General features: G+C 46.3%; 1 protein-coding gene across 2 annotated transcripts in view; it reads right to left on the bottom strand.

The window, feature by feature from the left end:
• Positions 1-5,491: 5,491 nt before the first annotated feature.
• The window catches only part of EMILIN1 (elastin microfibril interfacer 1), a 39,331-nt gene continuing 16,898 nt past the window's right edge, over positions 5,492-27,924 (bottom strand). Inside the window, exons 1-8 of one of the 2 annotated variants that reach the window (XM_025165591.2) lie at positions 17,898-18,481; positions 14,163-14,288; positions 13,087-13,280; positions 8,970-10,955; positions 8,715-8,813; positions 8,072-8,089; positions 7,420-7,554; positions 5,492-6,948 (exon numbers count right to left, since the gene is read on the bottom strand). In XM_025165591.2, coding sequence (XP_025021359.1) covers positions 6,593-6,948; positions 7,420-7,554; positions 8,072-8,089; positions 8,715-8,813; positions 8,970-10,955; positions 13,087-13,280; positions 14,163-14,288; positions 17,898-18,076 — 3,093 coding nt within the window. In that variant the 5' untranslated portion in view covers positions 18,077-18,481 and the 3' untranslated portion in view covers positions 5,492-6,592. Of the gene's footprint in view, positions 6,949-7,419; positions 7,555-8,071; positions 8,090-8,714; positions 8,814-8,969; positions 10,956-13,086; positions 13,281-14,162; positions 14,289-17,897; positions 18,482-27,924 lie in introns of those variants that run through there. The other variant, XM_088152184.1, reaches the window with a different exon arrangement.

Here is a 27,924-nt window from a genome sequence, read left to right as displayed (position 1 = left end):
CGCTGGTGGATCTGTCATCCTGCAGTGCTCTTCTGAGTGATTCACAGTCTGCTGCTTCTGGGCTAGGGAAAAAAATATGGACTCTCAGTTACATGCTGTGTGAAATTTGAAAGGCACTTTGAAAAGGAAATGCTTTTCATCAGTCATGGTTTTTACCCTACAATTAATGCAATTGCTTATTTTAGTTTTACCAGGTGCTTTTTAATTGTTGACCCAAGAACATTCATTTATTTACTTAAAGCATTTCTATACAGGTAGTCCTTGCTTAACAATCACAATTGGGACTGGCAACTCCATCACTAAGCAATGTGGTAAAGTGAGATATCATGTGTCCTTGACAGGCTTATGATCTCACTTCTGCTGTAGTCACTAAGCGAATCACCTGAAGTCATTAAGCAAGACATCACGTGACCACAACTTGCGATTTTACTGCTGGCTTCTCCATTGACTCTGCTTGTCAGAAGCAGGCTGTGAAGTGTGCAAATGGCGATCAGGTGACCACAGGACAATGAGACGGCCATAAACACCTGCCACTTGTGAAGTGCCCAGATCTCAATCATGTGATTGTGAGGACCCTGTGATAGTCATAAGTGTGAGGACCCATTGTAAAGTTGCTTTTTCACTGCTGTTGTAACTTTGAACAGTTGCTAAACAGAGCAATCGTTAAGCAAGGACTACCTGTACTGCTTTCTTGAACCGTTTCTTGAAAGTTTAAGGCTATATGTAAAAATGCTAATAAAACAACAGTGTTAAATCAATTAACGTAAGACACATACATTAAAAGTAGATGGAAGGAAAAAAGAAAGAAAAATCTGTCTCTGCATTTCACCCAAGAGGAAGTTTGGGTGAAACAGTGGATCTTTAATATCTGCCTAAACTATATAAAAAGGGCTCCTTGGATAACAGAGATGAAACCCTTTTAAGAGCAAGTGCCGCTATGGAGAAAGCTTGTCTATTTATATAGCTGCCCATCTCACATATGTGACTCTGGGTGGCCCACAATAAAATAGAAAAAACAAATAAAATACTTAATATAAAACAAAAACACATAGCAACTGAGCATCATAAAATAATTACTGTGATTGACACAAGATCACAATCCATTATTTATAGCACTCCCAGTAGGATCAACCATCAACAGTAGAGGAACAAGCAGTGAAGAAATACACTGCAGATTAGCATTTGGTAGAACAGTCGTGAAGGCCTTGGAAAAGATATTCAAATGCTATGATGGGTCTATACCTATAAAGAACATAATTGTGCAAGCAATTGTATTCCCTATGACACTCTATGGAAGGGAAAGTTGGACTTTGAAGAAGCAGAATAGGAAGAGCATTGACACTTTTGAACTTTGGTTTTGGAGAAGACTTCTGAGAATACCGTGGACAGCCAAGAAAACAAACAAATTGATCATTGAACAAATCAACCCAGAGTTCTCTCTTGAGGCACAAATGACCAGGCTGAAATTATCCTACTTCAGACACATTATGTGAAGACTTAGCTCTCTGGAGAAGGCACCAATGCTGGGAAAGTTGGAAAGAGAGAGAAGAAGAGGACTACCAGCAGCAAGGGATGGACTATGAGTGCACCATTGCAAGGTCTGAAAGACCAAGTTAGGGACAGATTGTCATAGAAAAATTCTATCTATGTGGTTGCTAAGAGTGACTTGATGGCATGTAATCAATCAGTCAGTAGGATCTTCCCAGGCAATCATGTAGATTTATAAGAGGGAAGGTGATCTATGAGGGTATGGGAAGCTGAAGTTCATAGGTATTACTTCTTTGGGATGTACCTGTGCTATGGAATAGCTTCCTCTGGAAATTTGATTGGCCCCTATATTATTGGCTTTCCATTAATTTTTGGACACCCTTCAGAGGCTCAAGTGTTAGTGGATTCCTTTATAGATGGTCCTCGCTTAGCGACTGCCTTGTTCAACAACTGTTTGAAGCTACGATAGTGCTGAAAAAATAACTTTACGACCAATACCTGCATTTATGACCTTTGCAGCATACCCTTAGCCATGTGATTGCCATTATAGTCAGTACACGTCCTGCGCCTGACCTGTTGTTTTTCTTTTTTCCCCCCTTGCAGAGCAGAGAGATTGGAGGGGAAGAGATTACAAGAGAGTAAGCAGGCACACAATGGGGAATATACACCAAAAGCGGTGTCAGTGGTGCCAGCAGCCCCCAGCATGCTCAGGGGTGGGAGCCACAAGCAAGCCACACAAACAGCCCAATGTATTTCCCATTGTGTGCCTGGTTACTCTCTTGTAATCCCTTCCTCTCCAATGAATGTAAATACAAAAATTGATTCCCTTCTTGCTAATTATCCCAGCACTGGGGTGAGCACTCCAAGAATGGGGGAATGGGGAAAAGGAAAGCACAGTCACGGTCATGTGGTTTCCCACTTAGAGACTGCTTCACTTAACGACAGAGCTGCCAGTCTCAGTTGTGGTGGCTAAGTGAGGACTACGGTACTGTTTTATTACTTGAGTATATTAACTGTAGTGTGGTCATTTTATTGTTTTGGGTTTTTTGTATTGAGAACAGCTAAGATCTTACTGATTCTGGCAAGAACAAATTAATTAATTAATACTGCCATCTCTAATACCTTATCCCTTTGAAAAGTTGTGAATAGACCATAGCTGTCATAAATGTCAAGATGGGTTTTTCCACCAAGTTGCTTGTTTTAAAGTTGCTTGGAGAAACCTTACTGATTATCTGTGAGTTTGATCCTTGCCCTTTGTCACTTATGATATGTGATGCCCAGCTGGGTCCAGGAAATTATAAATTCCTCCTTGATGAGTGGGATAAGCCATCCTGTTTGTACAAAAGGGGTAATTAGGCCTATCCAGGATGCAAAAGATCTGAATTATAGGTCTTCCTGATAAAATGCTTAAATCAACAACCAACTCCAGACAGGTTTGGACGAAACTGGTAACCTTGTGTTTGAATTTTAACATCGTATTGCACACAGACTGTCTTTGAAAATGCCAGAAACTTTAGGTCTGTTGAACCTAAAATAGGACAGTGAGATGGTTAACAGGAAGTGGCTGATATTATCATATTGTGCCAGGACTATGCCTCGTGATACATTTCAAGTTCATTTCCAGACTCAGTTCAAAGTGTTAATACTTCCCTTTAAAACATTAATGAATCTGAGGCCATGGTCTCCCTTCACACATTCTTGCCCAGATGTTAAGATAGTCTTCAGAAGTCTCCCTCAAGATGCATCTGCTGAGAGATGAGATAGATGGCTACTAGAAAAGGCCTTTTAATGCTCTCTTTATTGCCAGAGGACACTTAATTTCCTATCAATCATTCCAATATCCCTACCCTCAGAATACTTGAACAAAAGGGCAGTTCTATGCATTTACAGACCAACATTTTTGTACTGCCAATATATTTCTCCATATACAATTGCCAGATCAGGATTCACATCAGAGCAATCAGGTGAACTATTTTCTTCATTACATATTCTACTTTGCCTAGGACTGAATAACCCCCGTTGCCATTCACGTTTTAAAATAATGTATTAAAAAAAAAAAGAGAGACGAAGAGGACTTAAGGAAAGTTTGTGGAACCATTGGTTTAAAAGCATGTGTCAGGATATTGTATTATGTACTGTCATGTACCCTCGCTGTTGTGGGGGTCATTTTTCATGTTTTTTTCCCTTCAAAATGAATTTTATTCATGGTTTGGAAATATTTTTTTTCTCCTCTGTTTCTTTATAGATTCCTGAGGTAATGTGACTAGATAGAACATGGGGAAAATACAGCATAGTCACTTCATTAATGTTTAAACAAGGAATCAAATTAACTTTTACTAAATAACTTAAAATGGGTTACAGATACAGGTGTTGATGCAGCGATGGTCACTGGCTTCAAATGGCAGAAGTGATTGGATGATCAAAGGCATGCATTAAAGAGGGACAGAGGTTTGATTGCCCAGCTGCAACCACCATTTTGAAGCCAGTGAATACTGGAGATGCCTCATTTGCAAACAGATCCTGTTAATACTACCACATATCTATCCATAGGCTCCAATAGGCTACTAAATATACAGTATATTGTACTCATAAACTGTCCCTCTGCGGTTTTCCTAGGGCTAGGATTCACAGCTTTCCTCAGGTCTATCATTCCATTCACACCTCCCAAATCCTTCCCTCTGGAATATAATTTGGAGGAGGAACCCTGTACTGCCATGTTTTGATTGACAGTTGTAACAGCCAATCATCACATGAACCAAGCCAGAATTCAGATCTGGGCTTCATGGGATAATCCTATGCTATGGGTGTGCAGAGAATACCTATCTCTTGTGGCAGGGAGCAGTGTTAACTTTTTTTGTTTGAACCCATCTGCCCATTTCGTAGCTGTAATTTCAGAATCCTGATAAATTAAGGCAACCTGCCAAATCAGATATTTCAGTGATCAAATTACAGGAGATCCTAATTGTGGCCCCTTCAGCCTATTATAAATGGTATTAATTTCACACACTGATTCACCTACAACACATTCTGTGGGGATGTTTTCTTGCAAACTCTTCATGCTAATTAGCACCAAGATTTTTTTGCTGGAGTACAGCAAAACTGCAAATGACACTCTGCCACACAAACATCAGCCATATCATACCTAAAGCCATCCAGACTGTTTGATTACAAGTCAGACTGTCAAATCGGTAGTAAAAATACAGTTTGTTGTTGTTGTTGTTCAGTCGTTAAGTCGTGTCTGACTCTTTGTGACCCCATGAACCATATCGCGCCAGGCCTTCCTGTCCTTCACCGCCTCCCCGAGTTTGCTCAGCTTCATGCTCAAAAAATACATTAGCAACCAATAATTTGGGCCCCATTTATATTCAAAATCTAATGGTAAGGCTCACTCTGACGGTAGTGATTGTTATACATTCTTTTGCACAGCCACTGTCCATTTACTTCAGTTAGGCTGACAGGGAACTCATCCGGCATAGCTAGATTTTTAAAGCTTGAGAACTAACTTAAGCAGCTCTGAGTGTGAAGACCTCATTTGAGAACAGTCTGCTTGCTTGGCAGTCTGGAGTTCTCTTTGTCAGTGAGAATCTTCCTTGCTTGAGAACATTAATCAATCTTTCTTCTAAATGACTTATAGAATGGGCACCTTCTCCTGATGGGCCATGCTCAAAGTGGAAGCAAAAGATGCCATATGTGCGTGTGTGTTTGCATGCGCACACATTTATTGCTAAAGAGAGACGACGTCTTTCTTGCTGTACACAGCCTAGGATGCCTGGGCTGAATTATTTACTTATTGATATACTCCTACTTACTCTAAAATTTTGCTCTGCCTTCCATTCTTATCAGCAGAAGCACTCAAGCATTCAAGGCCACTTAGTATTTCATAATTTGGTTGGTTACTTCTCTGAGACAGTTGAATCAGAGGAACAGTATTCTTCCTCCTCCCAACTTTATTTACATGATTGAATTTGCCACACACCACACAAATGAAAACAAAGACACATCCTTTTAAAAAAAAGGTTTCTTTATTCAATAATTATACCTTTAGCTGAGTTTAGCCATTATACAGCATATACATGAGGGGTGAAAGGCTGAGGGGTGGGAGTTCTTCCATTCACCACTTTCCACTGCTTCTAACTCTGCCAAAAAGGCTGCAAAGGACATCTTTTCTTCCTCATGTATTGCAGGAATTAGTGGCTTCGTGGCTTGGAAATCCAGGATTCTTACTTCTACCACAGTAAGGAGACAGGGCCTGTTTTTGGCAGCTTGGCAGTGGGCATGATTAGATGAGACAACTCAGATTGTGGGAAAACGTGGGCAAAGCAGGGAGTCAATTGGTGATGCAATAAGGGTGGAGCAGTGGGCATTTTCTCCGGGGAATGACAGACACAGATAAATAACAAAAAAGATTCTTCCCTCCACTCCACTGCAGGTAAGGAATAGCTGGTTCCCAGACAATGTGTTCTCTTGGCCTAGGTGGGCTAGGCAGCTATACTTTCTGGCCTTTTTTTTTTTTTTTAAATCCTGGGCCCTAAAGGATGCAGAGGGCACTAATACACCTACAGTTGTAGCCCGCAGTGCCTCAGAGAGGCAGAATCTCTCCACACCTTATGCCTTGGGGCTGGCAGGAGGGAAACAGGAAGTGCCAGCAAAAGGTCCCTGCAGGACAGGAGACTCTGACGCTGCAGGGACACCGTCGCTGCTTCAGTTCTCGGGAACTCAGCTGAGAGCTTCAACTCTGGGGTGGCAAAACTGCCAATTTATTTATCTGTTTGTTAGATTTATTCCTTGCCTTTCCTTCAAGGCTCAAGGCAGCTTCCATGGGGATCTCCTGTTATTTTATCCCCACAACAGCAACCCTGTGAGGTAGGTTGGGCTGAAAGAGAGTAAATGGCCCAAAGTCATCCCATGAATTTGCATGGCTAAGGGCAGACATGAGCCTGCTTCTCCCTAGTCCTAGTCCAACACCTTAACCGCCATACCACACTAGTTGTCACTGGGTGACACCAGCTCAGAAGGGAAGGAAGGAGGCTTTACTGGGGTTGCAAGTTGGGGTTCCTTGGCATCCCCTTTCCCTGCTGGGTGAGGACCTACTTTGGCTTGCTCCCTACCCCCACTGAGGAACTACCTGGACCCCCAAATCTTTTTCATAAAGCAAGGCAGCGCTGAAAACTGTCAGTGGCTCATCTGGAGAGTGGGCTAGCTGGCCAGACACAAGGTCCACGCAGAGGGTCTCATCAGGCTCCATTGGGACAATGAGAGTGAAGACTGCCAGAGCACCAGCGCTTGGCTGGCTCTCGGCCACCGGTTTGTTCTCCAGTCCTTCAGGCTGGTATCCAGCTGAGTCGCTGCGGGCAATAGCCTTATTGGAAAGTGACAGGACTGCCTCAATCTTCTCACCCCTGTGCCCAGTCAAAATTGCGCTAACCAGATAGCGGCCAGAAACAGGAGCCGTGAAGATCCCTGTGGGGAGAGAAGGCGAATTACGACAGAAGAATCACTGGGCAAAGGGACAAATTCTGCCTTTCATCCTGGCTTACAGAGTGCAAAGTAGTGCACATTAGGAGCTGGAGACAAAGGCTTAACTCCAGAGACGGCTAGGGGATGATCTGACAGAGACTGACAGGAAAAAAGCTTGAAGAAGAAAAATCCAGGGAAGATAGGACTATTATTATCATTGGGTCATAGTCACAATGGCAATATGCAACTTCAGGAGTGGGGCTGGCATGCTGAATTCTAGTGGCTAGGGCACCATAGTGAGCAAAGATTGCAGCATTCAGGTCCTACCCGTGGGCTTCCCAAAAGTATCTGGCTGGCCACTAACCTTCCATGGGAAATAGGATGCTAATCAGGTAAGTCTTGGTCTGATCCAGCTGCAGGCTCCTTCATACTCCAGCCCATTCCATACATTCTTTGCATCTTACATTCACTGACCTGTGTTTGGGTTATAGAAATTGCCATCGTTCACCAGCTCCTTGTCAAAGATGATGGTTCCAGTATTGACATGCCAGGTTGTCAGAGCTGCTGAAAAGGAGACTTTGGGCACTATTCCAGCTGGACCGGGTGGGCCTGCAAGAGAATTGAGAAGGGAAAGAATCACCTTCTGCTACTTGTTTCCTTCTCTGCCTACACTGTCCTGATCTACCAGCTTTTCAATTTAATCACACTGATCCATTTATATGAAACATGGTAACCAAAACTGTGATCTCCCCTGTCTTTCATAATCCATGCAACAACCTGTAAATATTCTCCTCTGCTCTCCCCCACTGCCCCATCCCAACCACATAATATTACAGAAACAGGGGAGATGAAAGAAACTGGCTGAAAAGGAAACTTCCATTATTTATCATAGTGCAGTAGTAAAGCACCTGGTTTGGCAAAAAAAATACAAGCCGTGCCACTACCAGCCAGGGCTGGGAAAACCCTTTTCTGCTAGAGACCTTAGAGTGCTATTGCTACTAGTCAGAATAGAAAATACTGAGCTAAATAGAACACGGGTCTTAGTAGTGCCTAGATTCAAGCCTTGAGTTTCCTCCAAGGATAAAAATTACTTCTCTTCCCCATCCTGTTGTCTGCTCTTTATTACCTTGTTTTCCAGGGAGACCTGCAAGAGCAAAAAAGAAGTCAGATGAATACAGATATGCCCATGAGATGGGATGAGCTATAATGCCTTGCACTTATTATTGGATATGTCTTCCTACTTACTGTACAGTGTTGGTGGTCAACATTGCAGGTCAAATGAGGAGAAAACCTGCCCTTAGAAGCACCAAGACAGCACTTAGCAAGGCCTGGATAAATTAATGGTTGAAGATTTGGCAATTGCCATTTACACATTCTGCATACGCACAAGAGCATTCTGGGGCAATTCTTCCCAGTATCATCCTAATCTAGGCCTTCCTTGTTTTTGTAAGCCTTACTGCCACTGATATCTGTAGGCAGCACCCACTATCAAGAAATCCCCAATCACAATTTCCTTACAGGAACATCTGCTTAATCCAAGAACTGGGCCTGTTGCAGCTGTTCTTCTTCTGTCTGAAGATCATTATTTGGGGAAGTCCCTGAGACTCTTCTCTTATCACTAACATATTTGGCAAGGATGACAGTGGAAAGAGAGGGAATGAGAGAGTTTGAAGAGACACAGCATTTGCTAAGCAATAAAGCTGATCTTCCTGGGAGTGTTGTGTATTGAACGTGCAGGCTACAACAGCTGAACTTAGCCAGTTTCTCACCTGGGGGTCCCTCGGTGCCAGTTTTTCCATCCTTGCCAGGAGGGCCCATTGGACCTGGAGGGCCCTGTTTTCCCATGGGGCCTGAAGGGCCTGGAGGGCCTGAAAGTTAGAACATAGGACAGTCATTCTAGGTAGCGTCTCATAAGAAAGGGGAGGACGGTCAGGACATACTGTGCCAAGCTTGATCCCTACCCCACAGTCAAGCCATACTACTACTACCAGTCCATCTTTCCCCATCAGACCTGCCAAAGGTACCTGTGAAGTCCTGCAGTGTGAGGTCATGCAGCTGACCATGCAGGGTCTGGAGGGAGCCATTAAGAGTATTGAGATGGCGGTAGATGGTGCTCAGTTGACTGCCATGGATCTTGTCTAACAAGGTTCCGTGGCTGCGCAGAGTCCCGTTCACTTCATGAACACAGCCCCACAAAGCCGAGATGTGCTTGTCCAGCCCCTCCTTAATCTTGCGCAAGCTCCCTGAGACATGGTCTAGCTGTTCACAGGTGCCCTCCAGCTTAGCAAGTCGCTCTGCCAGACCCCCAGAGGCCCTCCGACAGTCTGATGCCTCCACCTGTAGAGTACCACTGAACCGGTGGATCTCATGACCCAGGTCCTGGAAGCGCGCATCACTCTCGCCCACATGCTCCGTCACCTCCTGCTGTACACGGTTGATCTCTGTAATGATGCGGTCCTTGGTAGTGCCCAGTTCATGGATGTCTGTTGCATGCTTTTCCACTGCGGCTTGCAGTCCAGCCAGCGTCTCATTGAGTGAGCTGAAGCCCAAGATCACCTCAGAGAGCTCTCCCTGCAAAGACTGAAGGTGGACACTGGAGCTGCCGCCAATCACGCTGAAGCCATCCAGAGGTTTGGAAGCCTCCACTTCCTCTGTACCCAGTTCTGGTTTTTTCCCCACTGGCTGGCAAGCTGTTTGGCAGGCCTCCACCTGCTCCCTGAGCTGCCCCATTTCTCCCCATAGCTGAGAGCAGGTCTGGCTGCAGGGATGGTGTTCCAATCTCTTGACCTCTTGCTCCAGTTTATCCAAGCGCTTATTGGTGTGATTGGAATAATGTATTAAATCTGGTGGCCCTGCACTCATGGAAAACACCACCCGGTTCTCAAGCTCGCCAATTTCTCCAGCCAGCTTGCTAAGAGCTTCGCTATTTGCTCCCACCAAGCCTTGCAAGTTCCGCAATTTCCCCGACACGTCGAGCTGGTGGAGGTTGGAGCCCAGCAACCGCAGCTGTCCTTCGTTGTCCAGCACGCGCCGCTCCAGGTCGCTTAGGATGCTGCTGATCTGCGAGTCCTGGTTGCCCGGCTCGGTGCAGATTTGCGTGCAGGTGTGGACAGAGACGCGGACCCGCTCCAGCGCCCCCTGCTGCTGCAGGCTGCTGTCCTTCAGCCCGCCGACGTCCCGCGACAGGTTGGCCAGAGCTCGGCCCACGTGGCTCTGGAAGTCGTTCAGACGGGAGAAGAGGAAGTCTAGCTGCCCCTCAGCCCGGCGAAGCCGTTCGTCAGCTCCCTCCAGCATGACCTGCAGGTCCACCAAGTGCTCCTCCAGGCTGCGCTGCGTGGTGTTGACGCGGCTCTCCATCTCAGTCATTCGCCTGTCCACGCTCCAGGGCGCCTGCGGCTGCGGCTGCGGCCGGCCTCCCACGTGCTCGTTAAGCGCGGCCACCGAGTCGGAGACGGCGTCCAGGCGGCGCTCCAGCTCGCCCACCCGACCCTCCATCTGGGGGCAGCAGGCCGCGGGCAGCTGCTCGGCCAGGCGGTTCACGTGCTGCTGGAGGGTGCTCACGGCGTCGCGGTTGCGCTGGTCCGCGGAGGAAACCAGTTTCTCCAGGGCTCGCATTCGGTCGTGGTCCTCCGCCTGCTGCCGCCGCAGCCCCTCCATGCCAGTCAGGCAGGACGCGCAGGACTCCTGCAAGCGCCGCTCCACCTCCCGCAGGACCTCGCCTCGGACGTCCGTCCCGCTGCCGCCCGCGCCTCGCCCGTTCTCGTGGTTGGAAATGCGGTTGTCGAGGCGCTGCAAGTGGCGCTGGATCTCATTGAGGGTCTCCTTCATCTCCGGGTGGGCGGCCGCGTCTGCCGGCTGCTTGCCGTTCAGGGAGGTCTCCACTGCCCGGCGCACATCTTCAGTCAGCTTGGCGTTGTTGGCCTGCATGGTGGACTGCAAATCGTGCAGCTGCTTGGTCAGGCTCTGCACTTTTTCTTCCAGCTGTTGCACTTTCTCCGAGTCCCTGTTTCCTAATTGAAGAGATTGGAAAGTGCATCAGGGCACTTCGTCTCGAATTTATCAACCTGACGAAACAGTGGAGAGCTTAAACTTGAGTGGCTGGGTAACTTTTAACACAGTTAAAGTTACTTCCTCAACCTGCTGCCCTCCTCTTGTCTGGAGGGCAGCATCTGTAACACCAATGACCAAGCCATGATGGAAGTTTAATTCAACTCTCTTGTATCTGGGATGCCCCATACTGGGAAAAGCCAATAGAAGAGAATATATGTAGCTCGGGGTTGAACTGTGGAGTCCTTGGTGCTCTCTGAGCTTGGTTGTCTGTTTGCGGACATTTCATTACCTGACTAGGTAACATCATCAGGGCTAGTGAGTGTGGGGTTTGCTGGGAACACTGATGATGTTACCTAATTGGGTAATGAAATGTCTGCAAAGAGACAACCAAGCTCAGAGAGCACCAAGGACTCTACATGGGGAAAAGTGGCTGGAAGGGCCTGCAAACTAAGGTCATTTTCCTGAAACCAAACTTGTATTAAAAAAAGCTTAAAATGGGCTGTTGGTTCTTGGAGTATTTTTGCACAAATCACATAGGCCCTTTCCTCTTGTGCAGTTTTCATTGGCATCTCAATGTTCTTTGATCATCTTTAATAATCTCCATCCCATGATTTAAACCATCTTATACCAGTCCTTTGTGCAATATAAAAAAATTTTTTTTTTCTGAATAGAGCTGACACAGAACCATGGTGTGTTGATGTTATTGTGTTCCCACCCCAATTTTGGAGAAGTGTGTTAATGTGACCAGACCAGCTTGTATCATTAGAAGATGGGGGGGGGGAAGCGTGCCAGTATTTTAGGATGATGAGTAAGAAATATATGTCATTGCCTATTCATCAACCAAACAGAATGTTTTCATCATATCACCAATGAGGACAATACATTTTATTAACTAGCCAGGACAACATATATCTTTGTTGGCAAAGACAGTATATTAATAAAGGAAGGACTAAGTTACTCTACCCTAATGAAAACAAAATCTTTAAGTTTTTGTGTATAAAAAGAGCTCAAAAGCTGTTGAAGTCAACTGCGAGGTTCACCACTCTGAAAAGGCCTTCCTGGAACTTAATCTGAAGAAAAGTAAAAATAGCTTTTGTCAGCATTATGGGCCAAATAATGGGAAACTACAGGATACAAACTTTTGGTGGATCAGGCCCAAAGCCCCCTCTCATCCAGCAGTACAGTCTTTCTTCCAGTAGCAATTGGCTAGTATTTCTAAGAAGTTGGTGATGGCTTCCCCTGTATCTTGTCTCCAACATCTGGTCTTCCAAAATGCATTACCTCTGAATGAAGAAGAGCTACGGACATCTCTCCTCTCCATGCATTTATTGAATCCTCTTTAAAATCATCTCTTTAAGCCTTTTTAAAATAATCTCATGGAAGCCTGAATCTCTCCACAGCTGGCACATATCTTTCCATCAGTCTCTTTCAACAATGGGCAGCTGCGAAGATACTGGGTAGATTTTAATCATTTTGAAAGAGATTTGACAGGTGCAGCTTGTCACAGAGGGGTGAGAAAATAAGCTCTGCTAAAATGCTATGTATTCACCCATTAAAGACCGAGGAGCTCCACTGCTCTTCATCTCCTCTGACAATTTTATGCAGATTCTATTAGGAGTAAGAAGCATGGGAAAATACCCAGTGCAAGGAATCAAAAGTCAGCCTGAAGTAGAAAATCTGGGGAGAGGTTTGTGGCAGGGGAAACCAGAGTGAGGAGTTGCCGCCAGTGCTGAGAGCCAACCAAGTGAGAATCTGTGAAGATGTGCTGCAGTGACTGCCAAGTGATAAACCCAGCGCAACCATCAATCTGTTAAAAAGCAATCTTTAAAGAGTCAACCTCCTAGGAAGCTGGAAAAATGCTATGGTTGTATGCCCCACATACATACACGTCTGTATGTATGTACTCCCTGAGAAAGCCACGGAGGTGAAGCATGGCTACAAAGCTAGAACTTTTCTTTACAGTAGGAAAACCATGGGGAGAAGGGTGGGTAGGAGCTATCACACAAGGGGAAGAACGTAAGGTTTTTAAGATAGTGATTTTACCACTACAATACAGCAGATTGGACTTTGTTTATACCCTTTCCAATTTACCTTCTCCACCACTGAGTGTGTTGCTAAAGCCAGACAGGTTGGGTTGACCAGGCTGAGGTCGTGGTCTGCTGGTAGTAAGTAGCACCCCGCCTTCAGCACAGTCATCACCCGAATAGCCAGGGCAGCAGCGCCACTCCATGTCGGACACCATCTTATAGGCCACCTTGTAGCGTGGGCGCACAAAACTCCGATACCTGTCAGTAAAAGAAGGAGCCAAAAGGATTTGTGCCTGCAGTAAGGAATGGGGCAAGGGTCTCCTTGCGGTTAGTTACTTGCTTGGAGAAGTAGTAATGTTCTTGGCAGGCAGTTGGCAAGCAAACTGCTAGCATTCCGTATTTCCCTTCTTAGGGCGTGGTGGATCTCTCCAAACCAAATAATCTTCTCTGTATCATTCTTCTGACTCATGGACAACCAGAGCTTACTCCATATATTCCTTAGAAAAGGCTAAAAGCTCCTCTAGTTTGAGCAAGCATCACCCTCTCTTCCTGGACAAATAGGCTTGATCATGACTGATTTAAAAAAACTAAACAGGGTCAAACCTGGTTAATGCTTAGATGAAAGATCACCAGAAATCCTCACGGTGCAGTCTATGCTGGGAAGTAAAACAAAAAATCTCAGAAGAAGGCAAAGGCAAGCCACTTCTGTACTGTTGCCAAAATAGCTACAGTACACGGATGTGTTCATATAGTCAGTCACCAAGTCAAATCGGACTGGAAGAACTTCCTTTGCAGTCTAAGAGATCACCACTAGGAGGCAGCAGATCACTTCCATGCGCATGGCCCCATTAAATTCTATTGGCACCGGGATCAGTGCATTTCCCTGACAGACTGGGCACATGCCAGGCAACAGCCACAGGCATCCAGCCTCGCTTCCCCATTTGCCCAGAGAAGTCATGACCTCCTACTCCACCCAGCTAGCAACACAGCCTGCCAGTGAGGCTGGGATCAATGCCTCTGTGACAAGAATAGGCAAATGTGTTCTGTTGCCCTACTGATGTTTTCAGTCCAGACCCAATTCTACATGCTCTGCAGTGACTTACACAACTGCTCCCTCTTCCCCACTTGCCCCCCACTCACGTGACAACACGAGGGCATTGGAGTTGCCCCCAAACACATGGCTGATAATCCGGTTTCACATACGTGTCGACTCCATCCTCCACCACACAGCTCACACTCCGTGATACCACATAGGCACACCAATTCCTGCAAAGGCACGAGAAAGAAGGTCTGGTTGGGTTGATCCACAACTGAATTATTTTGTTCTACTTTTAGCCTATGCAGTCAGCCTAACTGAACAGCCCAAAGTCTACCCCATTTCCAGATTTCCACATGTCGTAGATGCTCTAATTCAAGTTTGAGGCCAGAACCTAAATGGCTTTCTTTTCAGGGACATTTTCTGAGCAGCATATGTTTTCAACCCCTGCCTACTCCAAATTGCTAAAGATAAAGAGCAATGCTGCTTTGACATATTTGGCACAAGGCTCAGTTTCTAAAGAGAGGATGAGGATTTGAGAGAGAGGCCTTAAGTTTTAATGCCTCTTTTAAATTAATTAAATCCTCAAAGCAAAGCACAGGATTCAAGTGAAAGCCAGAAGCAGATGTCCCCAGGCACACATTGATGTTAACCTAAACTAAGAAACTCTTCCTCTTCATTGTTGCTGTTGTTGTTATTAAACAAAGGGATTTTAATAAAGACCAAAAAAAGTACTGAGTGGAGAAACTGGGTGCTGAGCTACAGAGCTGGGACATGTTTATACAAAGGCAACATAGGATGGGGGACACTTGGTTCTGCAATAGAACATCTGAAAAGGATGTTTTCACATTCAACATCAGCCAGCAATATGATGCAGCCACTAAAAAGGCCATGCTATCTTGCATTACATTAATATGAGCATAGAATTCAGATCATAGGAAGTAATTGTTCCTCTCCACAGACTCCATTTGGAGAGATGGATACCATAATTCAAAAACGACAGTAACAAGTTGGAGGAAGTTCAGATGAGGGCTACTGGGAACAGTAAGGGGTCTGAAACCAAGCCCTATGATGAGAAATTAAGGGATCTGGACAGAAAAGACCAAAAGACTGAGGGGAGAAATGACAGAAGTCAATAATCTGAACTATTGTCACACAGAAGGGGGAATGGATTTATTTTCCATAGCCTCAGAGGGCAGGACCAGAACCAATGGATTAAAATTACAAGGAAGGAGTTCAGGTTTAATGTCAAGAAGAACTTCCCAACTACATTGCTATCAGCCAGTGGAACAGGCCACCACACAAAATGATGAGCTCTCCTTCAGTGAAAGTCTTCAGGCCCAAGTTGGATAATCAGAGATGCTCTAGGGGATCCTGTACTGAGTAGAGGGTTTGACTAATGTCCTTTTCTGTGAACAGACTACTGAGAATCATACGATTGTGGCAGTATAAAAATCTGACCGATATGTTAGATCAGATTAAATTTGCTCTCACTTGCCCAAGTGAGAGCAAATGTGGTATCTCCCACTCTAGTGTTTGGGAGCCACAGAATCCCTCAAGATCTTGAGTAACAGAGAAAATGGAACCAGAGCACTTCCCTCTTTTCTTGTCTCTTGGCAATACACTTAATGAAGGAGTTCTAACTCCCTGCTCACTTCCTTCCCTTGCCACCAAGAGCCCAGTTGCAGTACTAGTCTGTCACAGGTGAACTGCCTCAAGGACGCTTTTCACCTTTGCTTGGCTATATCCTTAAAGCCTAATGGCCTTTAAGCAAGGAGGAGTGTGACCTGAGCAGGGAGATTCTGCTAAAAAACAGCCAGGTCAAAGGGCAGAGGTGCCTCTACCCATTCCCGGATGAGATTAGTCTAAACCAACAAGTTACTTTACCACTGGTTAATGTTTGCCCAGTTCACCTTATCACCTTTCCCATCCTGAAAGAGGAAATCCAGGGCATTTCCAGCATGCCAGGGTCAACATGAGAAAGAAATTCACATGAAATGATAACAGATTGATCCTCTAAGCATGTGCAGAGAACCTTTCTTGCGCTATAATTACTAAGAAGAGACTTTGAACATGGGCAGCTCAGGTCAGACTTCAATATAAGCCTTTTACCTTTAATCTGGACCTCAACGTTTGTGCCTCCACTGAAATCCGCCAGAAAAATCAAGGAGCAGAAGGCCCCACTCTGTTGGGAATTTCCAGCAGATGGCAAAACTCATTGGTTTTGACAGCGTTTGGAGATCTGAGATAATATGTTGTTTCTGTCTGGCTGCTATTTTTGTGTAATGTTTGCGCACTGATTCAGTGCATTTTCATAATGGATGATTTTAGTCTTCGTTGTTATAAACTGCTCAATAGATGCGTGGCTGAAGAACTGCCTATAAATCTAACAACAGATAAATAAACTTGAGACTTCCAAAACCAGCACATGAGGAAAGGCCTAACTAGGAAAAATCATGGGGAGAAACCTATCCTATTCTGGGCAAGTTATGGAGTAATAAGATGGGAGGAGGAAGTGAAGGGTGATTATATGAATGAACAAGTCTTGTATTACTGTGCTTTGCTCCCCTGACCTACAACTCTTGCCAAGATCCATTTCTTGTTGCTATTTTCTGGAGCCCCTTTCTTCCTCCCTCTGTACAATGCTGCTCCTATTTCCCATTCTGTACCAGAGTGGCTGCAAATTTACCCTGGAATACAACTCCCCCTTCCAAAAAGCTAGTATCCATTCGAACCTCAATTGCTTTTGCTTTTCCTCCTCCCCCCACATTTGCTAGGAAAGAGTCTGAAGTACTAAAGAAGGCAGCAAACTTCCTTCCCCCACCCCAAAGAACACTGTTTCCTGTTTCCAGTATTTGATTCTTCAGCATTTATCTCAATTCCTCAACATCCCACAAATATTTTGTGGTCACCATGATGCACTCCCCCATAAAGCAACCCATTCCCAAGCGTTATTTTCACAAATATTAACAGCATAAAGTACATCGAGTCAGCAGGACTCTCCTTCACAAGCATCCACACTCACCCCATGCCTGTGGGAAATGACCACCACCCCAAACAAAACAGGAAGTTGATGGGGTGGATAGCTAGGCCAACTATTTAGGATCATGTTGGGCATGGGATAGTCCTCAGCCCTTAATTTGCATCCAGAGCCTCTTTCCACCTTCCGTAGGTAAAGACAAGCACATGGACAGGGATTGAGGCCTGTTGCTATGGAAACACCATTGTCCCCACCTCTTTTCCATGTTCACTGTCAGGCATCTTTCTTGGAGTTTCAAGCCAGTGTATAAGCAATCATAACAAAAATACATAAAGTCCATTAAAAAGGAACAGATTATGAGGCCATTCATGACTTCCCTCTATTCAGATTTAAAATTTGAAATTGACATAATGTGAGTCCTAATTTCCTTTTTCAAACCCACATGGAGAGATAAGCAGAGGGTACTTTTAAACCTGCAATCACACACAATGTAGATTTGTCGCTGCTGAGATGGGCCAGCCAGCCTTATCTAAATATCCAACACTTAAGCAAACAAGGCCTCCTCTAGTGGGGCCTTTTCACAATCCTCCATCCTCTTCCACCCGGCTCCTAGGTCTCCTCCATATCCTTTAAAACCTCATAGGAACATAAAAAGGTGCTTCCCCTAGTACCCTCCCCTCAGGCCGGTGGGTAACTGGAAGGTGGTAACCAGCTTCCCAGAAGCTCAGATGCAGAAGCGCATTATGTCCGGGTTTCTGCCTTTTGCCCTTCCATTTCTTTCTGGAAGAACCCACATCCAGACGGCTTGATTTTGTCCCAGCCCTGCATCTGCCACGGACCGTATCGTCAGCTGTCTTACCTGTGGCGGCTGGCCACCCGTGCCCCGTTGGGTGCTTGTGCTGTGCCTTGATGCTGTGTGAAAGGCAGGCTGGCCCCCGTGTACAGACTGTACCTGGGGGGGTAGTTCATGCCCCAGACCTCCTTGGCCAGGAGGCCCCACCAGATGCAGAGCCATGCGGTGGCCCCAGGGCCGGCCATTCCCAGTTCTTGGTGGTCCTCTCCCTGGGCCCCCGGGTCAGCTGCACATGGCCTGGGCCCCTAGGCCTTGGCAGCAGGGCCAGTGATGCTGGCAGAGCAGGAGTCCTCCTTCCTTTCTGGCCCTCTCCCCGACGCTCAGCCTGCAGGCAGGACACAGGCCGAGAGGGCTCTGTGCAGCCGCTCACTCCTCACACACTGACAGCTTTGCAAACTTCCCAGAGCTGGCTTGCTCACTCCCCCCAACTTCCTGCCTGGCAGCTCTGGGCCCCAGCGCCCTGCTTCCCCCCACCAGCCTTCCCTATCCTGGGCTTCCCTGCTCCCTGCCCAACCGCTGGCTCCCTCACCCCTGGACTGGCCTTGGCCCTCTGAACATCCCCTCCGCCAGCCTTGCTCGAAATGGGGATTTTCTGCAATCTCAGTTCCTGCTTGGCCACCCCTCCCTCCTGTGCTGGCTTTGGGCTGCTCGCTCACATCTGCTTCTCGTTACAGTTGGGACGGGAACGGGGGGGGGGAGTGTGCAGGAATGGGAAAAGCGAGAGGGGGTGGGCATGAAGCCCGCCCAGCCCAGGGGAGTCAGCACAACACTGCTACTGAGTGAGGTCCCTGCCACAGGGCAAGAGGCCATGTACCCACCACGCGTGGACCCTGTGCCTTGACACACCACTCTCCCCCCATAGGGCTGGGGAAATGATCTCCGCTCTGTGACCACTTCATGGGCCTTGGTGTCTGCTGCCCCTCCGGTTCTCCCACGTCACTAGCCAGGAGAGTTTCCAGCAAGCGGCCTGTCTGGCTAGTCCCCAAAGAGATGTGTGCATGTGTGCGTGTGAGAAAGAGAGGAACACATCTGAGACAGGGGAGCCTTTGTTTCTGAGAAGGGGGGCGGCATTCTCTGACTTGTTTCCATAGTCCTGCAATCTTGCTGCTCTTCCCTGGCCAATCTCACCTGCTCCCCTAGACTACAGCCCAGCCATCCCACGCTGGGATTTCTTCCCAATGTCCCAAACAGCGTTGCAATGCGGCCTGCTACTACTGGAGAGGCCTGATTTTACACAAACATCTCAGTCCACCTGGACATAATGGCTGCTACGCCCTGGCCTCCAACTTTCCTATAAACAGGAAGTTTTTACCTAGAGGGCCCATAATGCCTGAGGACTACCAGACAGGGGCTAAAAGTGCTGAGCAAAACAAAAAAGGAGGTACCAGAGTTAAATCTCTCTTAGAAGGCCTTGAGACTGAATTCCCCATTCCCTTTATGTGGAGAACAGACCATTTTAGAGTGAGGTATCATCGAGTAAGGCTGATTCCATGGGCAAATACGCACCGTTTGACCTCTCTCTCCTAATTACTTGTAGGTGTTCCCAGGACATTCCTGGAAACCTTAGATCCCATCAACTCCCCTTATCCTGGAAAGAAGTGTGTTCTTCCATTCTGGAATGAAGCTGTCAAGCAAACTTCTAAGAGGGCATCCAGTCCATGTGCGTAACGATTCTGCAGCTACCAGCCCCACCTGTTCTGACCACAGTAGCTCCAGGAAGGCAATCTCATGGTCCTTTCTTATACCTCAATAGGACCGGCAAAAGGAGATGGGTGCGATATATCTGGGCAGCAGGAGTTACCCCAGCTTTTCTGAATCTGTAGATGTACCTGGACTATAACACCTTCCATCCCCAAGAGCTGGCAATGCTGGGTGGGGTTTCTAGAAAGTTCAGACTGGAGACCATGGAATTCATTATATTTTCCAAAATGGCAGCTGATAAGGAAGAGTTGTCCTTTTCCAGATGTTATATAGTATGTGAATACACCCAGTTGGGTGGCAGCATCTAGACAACCTTGGCTAATCTCAAAAAAAGCTAAATAGGATTGTACCTGATTAGTATTTGGATGGGAGACCACCAGGCTAGACTGGGATTTAAAACAAAATCCATGAAGAAGGCAGCGAGAAACTGCCACCATGTGGTTGCCAAAAATCTGTATCACCATGGCCAGGAAGTCACCAGGAGTTGAGCTCAGCTTGAAGGAGACTTTACTGCTTATACGTATGAGCGATGAGGATGAAACATGTCTCTCTGCCACTTCCCCCATCTATGTGTGTTCATATAGCACACCCGAACAGCGTCTGGAGCATTCAGTTCATGCAGCAGGGGTGTCAATGTTGTCCCGATGTGAATGAGAAGTATGGGCTGGGACAGACATGGGCAAGGGGCATAGTATGCCACAGCGCATACTTCTGTGACGTGCAGATGCCGGACTATTTATCCATGATGTAGTAAAGTCCAATTGTTCCCCAAAGACCTTTGAGACCCACAGACAACAGGTGAGTAAGCATTCCGATTCTTCTTCTCTGCAGAGACAAATGTCTCTGCCTCCCCTTTCCTGTTGTTTTGTTCATCCTTATGCTGAGCTAGTGTCTGTTGCTGGCTGGCCCGTCTCTCTGCAAAAGCCATCAGCATGGGGAAAGCAAGCTAGCACCAGGAAAAAAAGTGGTCCCCCACTTCTGCCTTCTGAATAGTAGAACGGGAAAGGAGAGAACAAGACACGCAGGCCAGAAATACGCAACACACAACACATGCTACAACCGCCAGCTGGAAATTGCCAAGGGACGTGAATATGATTTTTATCTTGGGGCAAGGTATTTGGCCCAAGGGGCGAGGAAACAACCTCCCATCAGATCCTTCTGCATGGAACAGAGCTCAAATTACAGATTATTTGCGGGGGGGGGGCAGAGGAAACTCAGCACCCTTACCATTTTTGATGGGCCCCTTAACTCCTGTTTTCTTAGCATGATTTGGCTAAAATTAGGAGGAGCCAAGCAAGGGTCAGGCTTGTGGATTTCATTACCACCCCCCTTTCCTGCATAATCAAAGTATTGTGCATGAGTGATGGGTGCACGGGGGGCGTGGGGGGGAGAGACTTACATCTGGTGGTGGATTCAGAAAGAGAATCTAAGAGATTCTCTTAGAGGAGAATCGTGTGTTCTTAGAATCTCTGACCTAAGAACACACGTCTACCACATCAGCACGTTGGGCAGAAATTCAGTGAGTGTTGTCTTCCCATCCTGGCGTTCCCAGGCCTAGGAGATATATTTTTCTGTTCATCATGCATTTAATGGCATATGAGAGTTGCCCTTATCTCAGATGAAGAAGAAATAGAGGACAGAGAAGGCACATTCTTTCCATACTCAGGTGGATAATTTCAATGCTAAGCACTGAAAATTGCCCCCAAGCACAAGTTTTTGCCCTGCCACCCTTCACGCTCCAAGGCCATGCAACAAGCTCGGCCCTCCGATGAAGGCTTGGTCAAGCCTCCCTATGTTTCCCATTATGCAAAGGCCTCCCCTTCCCACCAAGTCTTCTTGCACTAGAGCCAAGAGTGGAACTGCGTGAGGTCTCTCCTCTCACCCATGTCCCTTGTAAGACCCTCATCTCACAGCTTTAAGTGCAGGACCCTCTCTTTTCCCTCCATAAACAGACTCCAGGCAGTGAGTTCATTGTTTGTACTGGGTGGGGGAGGGGGAGTAATTTTCCGGGAGGCACCAGCAGTTTTTGGTGTACAGGGAGAGGAATGTTTAAATGCAGTGATTTTTCAAAAAAAATGTTAGATTTTTATCCCACCTTTATTATTATTTTTTATATAAATAGCTCAAGGCAGTGAACCTACATAATACTCCTTCCTCCTCCTATTTTCCCCACAACAACCACCCTGTGAGGTGGGTTGGGCTGAGAGAGATCATATGGAAAACTCTGGCTCATACTTTTTGTACATCCCCTGCCCCAAATCATCTCCTTAATACAGAAGGAGAACCTTGTGTGGGCATGATCGCTCACAGTTCTTGCTGTCCAGAATAAATAAAAACATACACACATATCTACCTCCAGAGTCTAATAACTCAAACTTTGGCTGCCTCCAGAAAACTAAGGAATGCCTTTGGTCAGCTGAGGCTGGCCCCTCAGCTTCCACCTTTCTCGGACAAAGATATTGGCCACAGTAATCTATGGTCTAGTACAGTGTTTCTCAACATTGGGAACTTTAAGATGTGTGGACTTCAACTCCCAGAATTCCCCAGCCAGCATGGGTGCCTTAAAGTTCCCAGGGTTGAGAAAAACTGGTCTAGTAACTTCCCAGTTAGACTCCTGGAGTTCATGTGGATCTGCCCTTGAAGAGTACTTGGAAACTGCAGTGGGTGGCAGAAACAGTGCCGTTTAGATGATATCTTAGAGATCATGTAACATGCATCCTGAAGGATCTGCTCGGGCTACTAGTTGGACTTCAACGTTTAGGTTATTTTATTTACTTGACAACCCAATCACAGAGTGACTGTCAATAGTTACAGAGTGACTTAGGAGAGTGTGTGCAGGCTATACATGTAAGACAGTGTTGGCATACGATCACAGTAAGCACAAGAAATTGGTGATGGCTCACTGTAGCTTAATTTGCCTCTATAGAAACGATGATGTCATAAACCAAAGAAGAATGATGTCATCACAGAGGCATCCAGCCAAGCCTTGCTGACTAGCAAATGAGCAATAATATAATATGGGAGATGAGGGAGGAAAAGACCACTGCTGTCTTTCTTCAGTAAAGATGTCTGAATAGTTTTAGACTAGCCTTGCTTGCAGGGCAGTGGGGCTTTTGTAATTTTTCAGGCATTTAAGGAAAACATAAAGCCACAACCCTTTTAAATGTGCCTAGATTTAATAAAACATTAACATACAAGTGGATATACATATGTGTCATCCACGGCTTGTGCTCCCTATCTTCAGACTCAGGAAAACACCCATCCTGGCCTCTCACCACAACTTTAGTAGTATTTGGGGGTGGAAGACAACAGGCTTGGAAGATGGGGCTAAGGAAACCACAGCAATGCACATGACCTCAGAAGAGAAAGCAGTCACGGGGCACCGCTGTCTTACTCCAAGATCGCCACATGTGAAAGATCCTGCCAGTTCTGCCTGCTGCAGCAAATGGCAGCCCCAAGCAGGCAGAATACCTAGGGCAGGGACAGAGTGGTTCTGGGCTTCTGAAACAGAACCTCGAATCCCTGGTGGATTCTGTCTGTTGCGTCTATAGTTCCAGGTCCTGATTCTCCAGGGGAAAAGAAAGGAGGAGCTATGACCAGGGTCACTCTTGATGTGCTGGACAGTGCTGTGGGCAGCGGTCCATAGTTCAGGTCACAGGAGAGGAGAAGGAAGCCCTTTAAACCTGGGCCTCTCCAGATGCTGTTAAAATACAATTCCCAGCATCCCTCATCAATTGCCATGATGTCTGCAGACTACTGGGTGTTGTACTTTAGCAACATTGGGAGGATCACAAGTTCCATACTTTGCTTGAACAGAAATGTTTCCCAGAGAGCACAGACACCAAGCATCCTGAGGAAACCAGAGGGGCTAGTAATCCAAGGGCTTCAAAGCCTCTGGCCAGGAGGGTGGCTAGTCATCAATAAGGCTCTTTCTCCTCCTGTGATCACATTTCCAGGCTAGGATTCAGTTGCAGAACACTACAATTCTGATTAAATCCAAATGTTCAGTTCTGCAGGCTGCATATTTGGAGTTTCTTTTGAAATACTGGTGGGCAGGAGTATCCATACGGGATGGTAAAAAAAGTCAAGACAACGGTCACAACAGTGTGATCAAAGCTGTTATGACATTGGGTGGAGCTTCGATTGCACTGTTGTGGCTGCCATCTTGACTTTTTTGACCATACCCTGTAGACACCCCTGCTGCTGGATCAAAACAGACAGAGACAGCAACACAGAGTTGGAGATTAAGTTGCCCACCTGAGCATAGCACATGTCTGTGGTGAAACATGATGGGTTTCCAGCTAGGTGGAGGCATGGGGGACTTCCGAGTCTAATTATGATTCTCTGGAGCTTTCTGCCTAAATGGTGCCATCACAAAAGACAGGAGAATCAGAGCTCCTCTAATCTTCAGATGTTCCTGATTGGTATCACTCCTCGCACCCTGGTTCTTTGGGTGCTTGGTCTCCTCCTCTTGGGATTTTGTCGTTTAATACGCCTTCCGCATTTATTGAATGGAAAGCAGGGGGCACTTTCCAGATATCTTGCAATTATAACCCTCCAGTATTTTCTGACAGCACCTACTATTTATTTTCACTGTACTTAGGAAAATTGCTTTTTGATTGGTAGTTGTCCACCTGGAATCACCTTGAGATAGAGGGCTTCTTCTTACTGCTGAGTGAAACACCATCTCCTATCTTTGAGTTGGTAGAAAATATTTGTTGCCTCCTTTGCCAATCTTTATGCCCACTGTATTTGCTCTGAATCACCACCAAATGGTGCTGTCCTGATTATGGACCTTGAAGAAGCAGGATAGGAAGACTATTGATGCTTTTAAACTTTGGTGTTGGAGAAGACTCCTGAGAATATCATGGACAGCCAAGAAAACAAATAAATGGATCATCGAACAAATCAACCCAGAGTTCTCACTCGAGGCACAAATGGCCAGACTCAAATTATCCTACTCTAGACACATTATGTGAAGACCCAGCTCTCTGGAGAAGGTCTAATGCTGGGAAATGTGGAAGGAAAGAGAAGAGGACGACCAGCAGCAAGATAGATAGGCTCAGTTACAGTGGCAATGAGGGCACCGTTGGAAGAGCTGAAGGACCAGGTTAGGGACAGATCATCACGGAGAAAATCTATCTATGTGGTTGCTAAGAGTTGACAACAACTTGATGGCACACACTCAATCAAACAAACAAGCAATCATGTGATAAGCAAAGTAACTGATCAGTTCTTCTGGCTTTGTTGCCATTCCTCTTCATCATGTCATCACCCAGTGAAAAAAAGATCTGCCAGTCATGCACTGCAGCAAAAACAGGGAAGGCCTGACTCTTCCTCATTTCTATGCTTCTTCCTATACCCTCCTCCTACCTATATTTGGTGATAATCTGAGCTGAATTGGTTTTTTTCTTAAAAAAAAAACCAGTATCGCAAAGAAAGCTAAATCTTCAGTGCTTTTATTTAGGATTTATTTCCTTATATGGTTAATCTGGGAGGCAGGGCTGGCTTTAGGTTAAGGCCAAGTAGGCACTGGCCTAGGGCACCAAAGCTTAGGGGGTGCCAATGCCACCTTTCCTTCTGAATAATTCTAAAAATGCAAATCTTTGCACGGACAAGAAGTAGCACCATCAGTCAATGTGGCCTAGGGGTGCCTGTACCTTTGGGCCAGGCCTGCTGGGAAGCATGGAGGTGAGTTGCTCTTATCATTCTAATATTACATTATTTCAGCCTGTATTCCATACTGTTAGAGTCTTCACAGTCCTGTTGGCTGAGCAACCTAGCCCTGTTGTACAATTTTGATTGATTGCTGTTTAAATTTACCAGCTGTTTCCCCCATTCTGTGGAGGATGTAAAATGGCGATAGATCATGTCAATATGACAAAACCTGTGTTATATTGTGCTACATGGGAAGTTGGTTCTTGAGTCAGGGACGTGTCTACAAGCAGCTCAAGGAATCCCTTTGAGAAACAAATAGAGCTCTACCAACCCTTTCCCCAGTTTAAAGTCTTGTCAGCCCTGCACTGGCACATCCAGCTCTTTAGGGAAACAACAGATGAATGGCAGCAGACAAGACTGACCAGGGAACTGCATGGAGGAGGTGTGCCTGCACGCCTGCAGTCAGGAAGGCCTTTCTGATCCCAGCTGGTACAGGTCATCTGAATTCCACTCTGATGTAATGGGTATCAAAGCATAGCAGATTCTATGTGGGCTGCAGGAACTTCTGGTCATTGCTGATCAATGGGGGGAAAATTAAAACACTAACACCAGTCCTTAAGCGTATCTGGTACCTCACTCATAGACTGGGGACAAGATAAAAGCAGGGGGACACAACAGGAAAAGAAGTGTTTCCTGGTATGTTTGTACTTTGATTTGGTGCAAATGAGGAGTGGCCAGAAACACATCTCTGACTGCCTATTTTTTTTTTTTTTAATGGGATTGGTCTGAGCTTTTATGGCTTCTGTTTGCTAAGAAGCAAGGAATGATCTTTTACATAAAGGAAGGCCTGTTCCAGGCTGGTTCTGCTGATATTCTTCCAAGCTGCCTCTTTCCCAATACCCCTATAATTCTTCCCATCCAGCCTGGACTTCATGAGCATGGCTGCTGCTGTTGCTGCTGTGATCTGCATCGTGTCTTGTGTCTCTTGACAGAAACAGCTCTTTGTAGGAAAGGGAAGGAAAGAAAGGGGTTTGGTCTTGCAGGCGCCTGTGATGTAGTAGCCGAACTCCCAACTGGATGTGATTTGTAGGGAGCACTGGATGTGCTCAGAAAGGTGAGGCGGGGGGGTGTTAGCGGGAAGCTTTGACAACCAGGAGTACTGATGATGGTCAAGTTAGGACTTCCCTTGCTCCTTTCATCTTCATTTTGGGATGCCAAGAAAAACCTTGCAGCCCGCTCATCAAGTTTGGGTACCGAAACAGCTTCCTTACAATGGAAGATTGATTGACGATATGGGGTGTGCCCTCCCAACCCACTTTTCTAAAGGCAAAGATGATGTCCTAACAGAACTACGGAACAGTCCTGGGGTTGGGGACACTGCCAGGTAGCTCAGCCACAGATTGAAAATATGCTCTGGCTGCACTCCTGCTCTTTCTCCCTTGCTATTTTTAGCTGCCTCCAAATAACTTGTTTTTGGCCTGGAAATGGAAAGAGCCACCCCTCCCCAGAGACAGAGAATGGGGTGGTGCCAATTTTTAGAAAGTAAGCTTGAGGGCAGAGGCTGTCTAATTATTAATCTTTGAAAATCGCTCTAGCGGCCTTGAGGTTTTGCCAGCTTAAGTGGGGTACGAGTACTTTAAATAAGCAAATGCAGTTTCTGCTCCCCTCTCCCCTCCACCACTGATCGTTACTGTGCACAATGGGAGAAGGAAGGTCTTTTCCAATAAAGAGGGAAAAGAGAAACAGCTCGTATGGCCACAGATTGGGACAGAATGTTTCTCTGATAAATCAGGGGCAGAGTCAGATGTTTCTGGTCATTTAGTGGGTTTATTCTTAAAGAAGTAGGATTGGGTCCTGTAGTGCAAATCAGCATGTGAATTCACAAGTGTGAAGCATTAATGTAAAAACCCAGCCTACCTGGGTCAAGCCACGTACTACATGACATGCTGGCAAGCCCAGGGCAGCCACACATTCAACCATGTTCCACTGCCCTAAAATGCTTATATGCAGGGTGGCTCTGGGCTGACTTCCTGCATATTTGCTGTGGCCAACTTTGAACATCCTTTCCTTGTGCCTCCATCCCTAAGTAAGTTCCCACAATTCAGACTCAAATGGTAAGTCTCTATGTTGTGCGTATTGTGGATGTGGTTATGAGTACGCAGTGCGGACAGAGCGGGCAAATTATGGGGCTGAAGTGGCTGCTCTGCTAACTCTCTGAATGTGTGATTTATTTTCTGTGGGCACAGAGATGGCTGCCATCCCATCACTTGCAAACGCGGGCATCTGTTTCATCTCCCTCTCCCCCGCACCCACCCCCAAAGAAATCAACACTAGACTGGCTCCCATTAGTTCTACCAGCTCCCTCCCAGTAAAGACACTTTTCCTTTTATGGCAAAAGCATCTGGAAAGTGATGGAGGGGAGGAATGGGGGGGGCAGCCACTCCCCAGCGCAACAGTCCAATGGTACTTTCTTGGCAGAACCTGGAGAATAGCCTGAGGCATCTCAGTGAGGACTGACTGGCTGATGGTTTTGGGGGTGGGACAGGGCGCTTTTTCCGCAAGAGGGTGCTGTCTCCAGTGCCTTCTGTGCCTCGCCACTGAACAGAATTAAAAGCATTCAGAAGAATTCAGAGCGAGCAGAGTGCCAAGCCCTTGCAGTTAGAGATCTCTGCTG

This window comes from Python bivittatus, unplaced genomic scaffold (assembly GCF_059951505.1).
Source record: "Python bivittatus isolate LINGU-HERP-01145 unplaced genomic scaffold, Pbiv_v1 ctg000690_np1212, whole genome shotgun sequence".
In the NCBI taxonomy this organism is placed as follows: Eukaryota; Metazoa; Chordata; class Lepidosauria; order Squamata; family Pythonidae; genus Python; species Python bivittatus.
The sequence above is the reverse complement of the archived record's forward strand: the minus strand, read 5'-3'. Positions and strand labels throughout refer to the sequence as shown.